General features: G+C 39.4%; 1 protein-coding gene across 1 annotated transcript in view; it reads right to left on the minus strand.

The window, feature by feature from the left end:
- Positions 1–251, minus strand: part of LOC109825464 — a 17,507-nt gene that overhangs the window by 4,822 nt on the left and 12,434 nt on the right. The window contains exon 2 of the mRNA XM_020392316.1: positions 164–249. Within this exon, the coding sequence (XP_020247905.1) occupies positions 164–249 (86 nt within the window). The remainder of the gene's footprint in view (positions 1–163; positions 250–251) is intronic.

Raw genomic sequence — 251 nt, forward strand, 5'->3', positions numbered from 1 at the left:
AAGAATGTGGATCTAACTAATGATCCGAAAACACGTCATTCAAATTATGTGTCATGTGCTTCAATTTCGTGGATTTTCCCATTCAAGTTTTTCTAATTGTACAATTGTAGCATCAATTCAATAGATAGATAACAAAATAGACTTGCATTCTAACTCCACTTACCTCATAGAACTCCTAATGCTCCTCCTCGGCTTCGTCCCCTCCTTCTCAAAATACCACTGCGCCACCGTCCCGCTAATCACATACACCT

This window comes from Asparagus officinalis, chromosome 10 (assembly GCF_001876935.1).
Source record: "Asparagus officinalis chromosome 10, Aspof.V1, whole genome shotgun sequence".
Taxonomy (NCBI): domain Eukaryota; kingdom Viridiplantae; phylum Streptophyta; class Magnoliopsida; order Asparagales; family Asparagaceae; genus Asparagus; species Asparagus officinalis.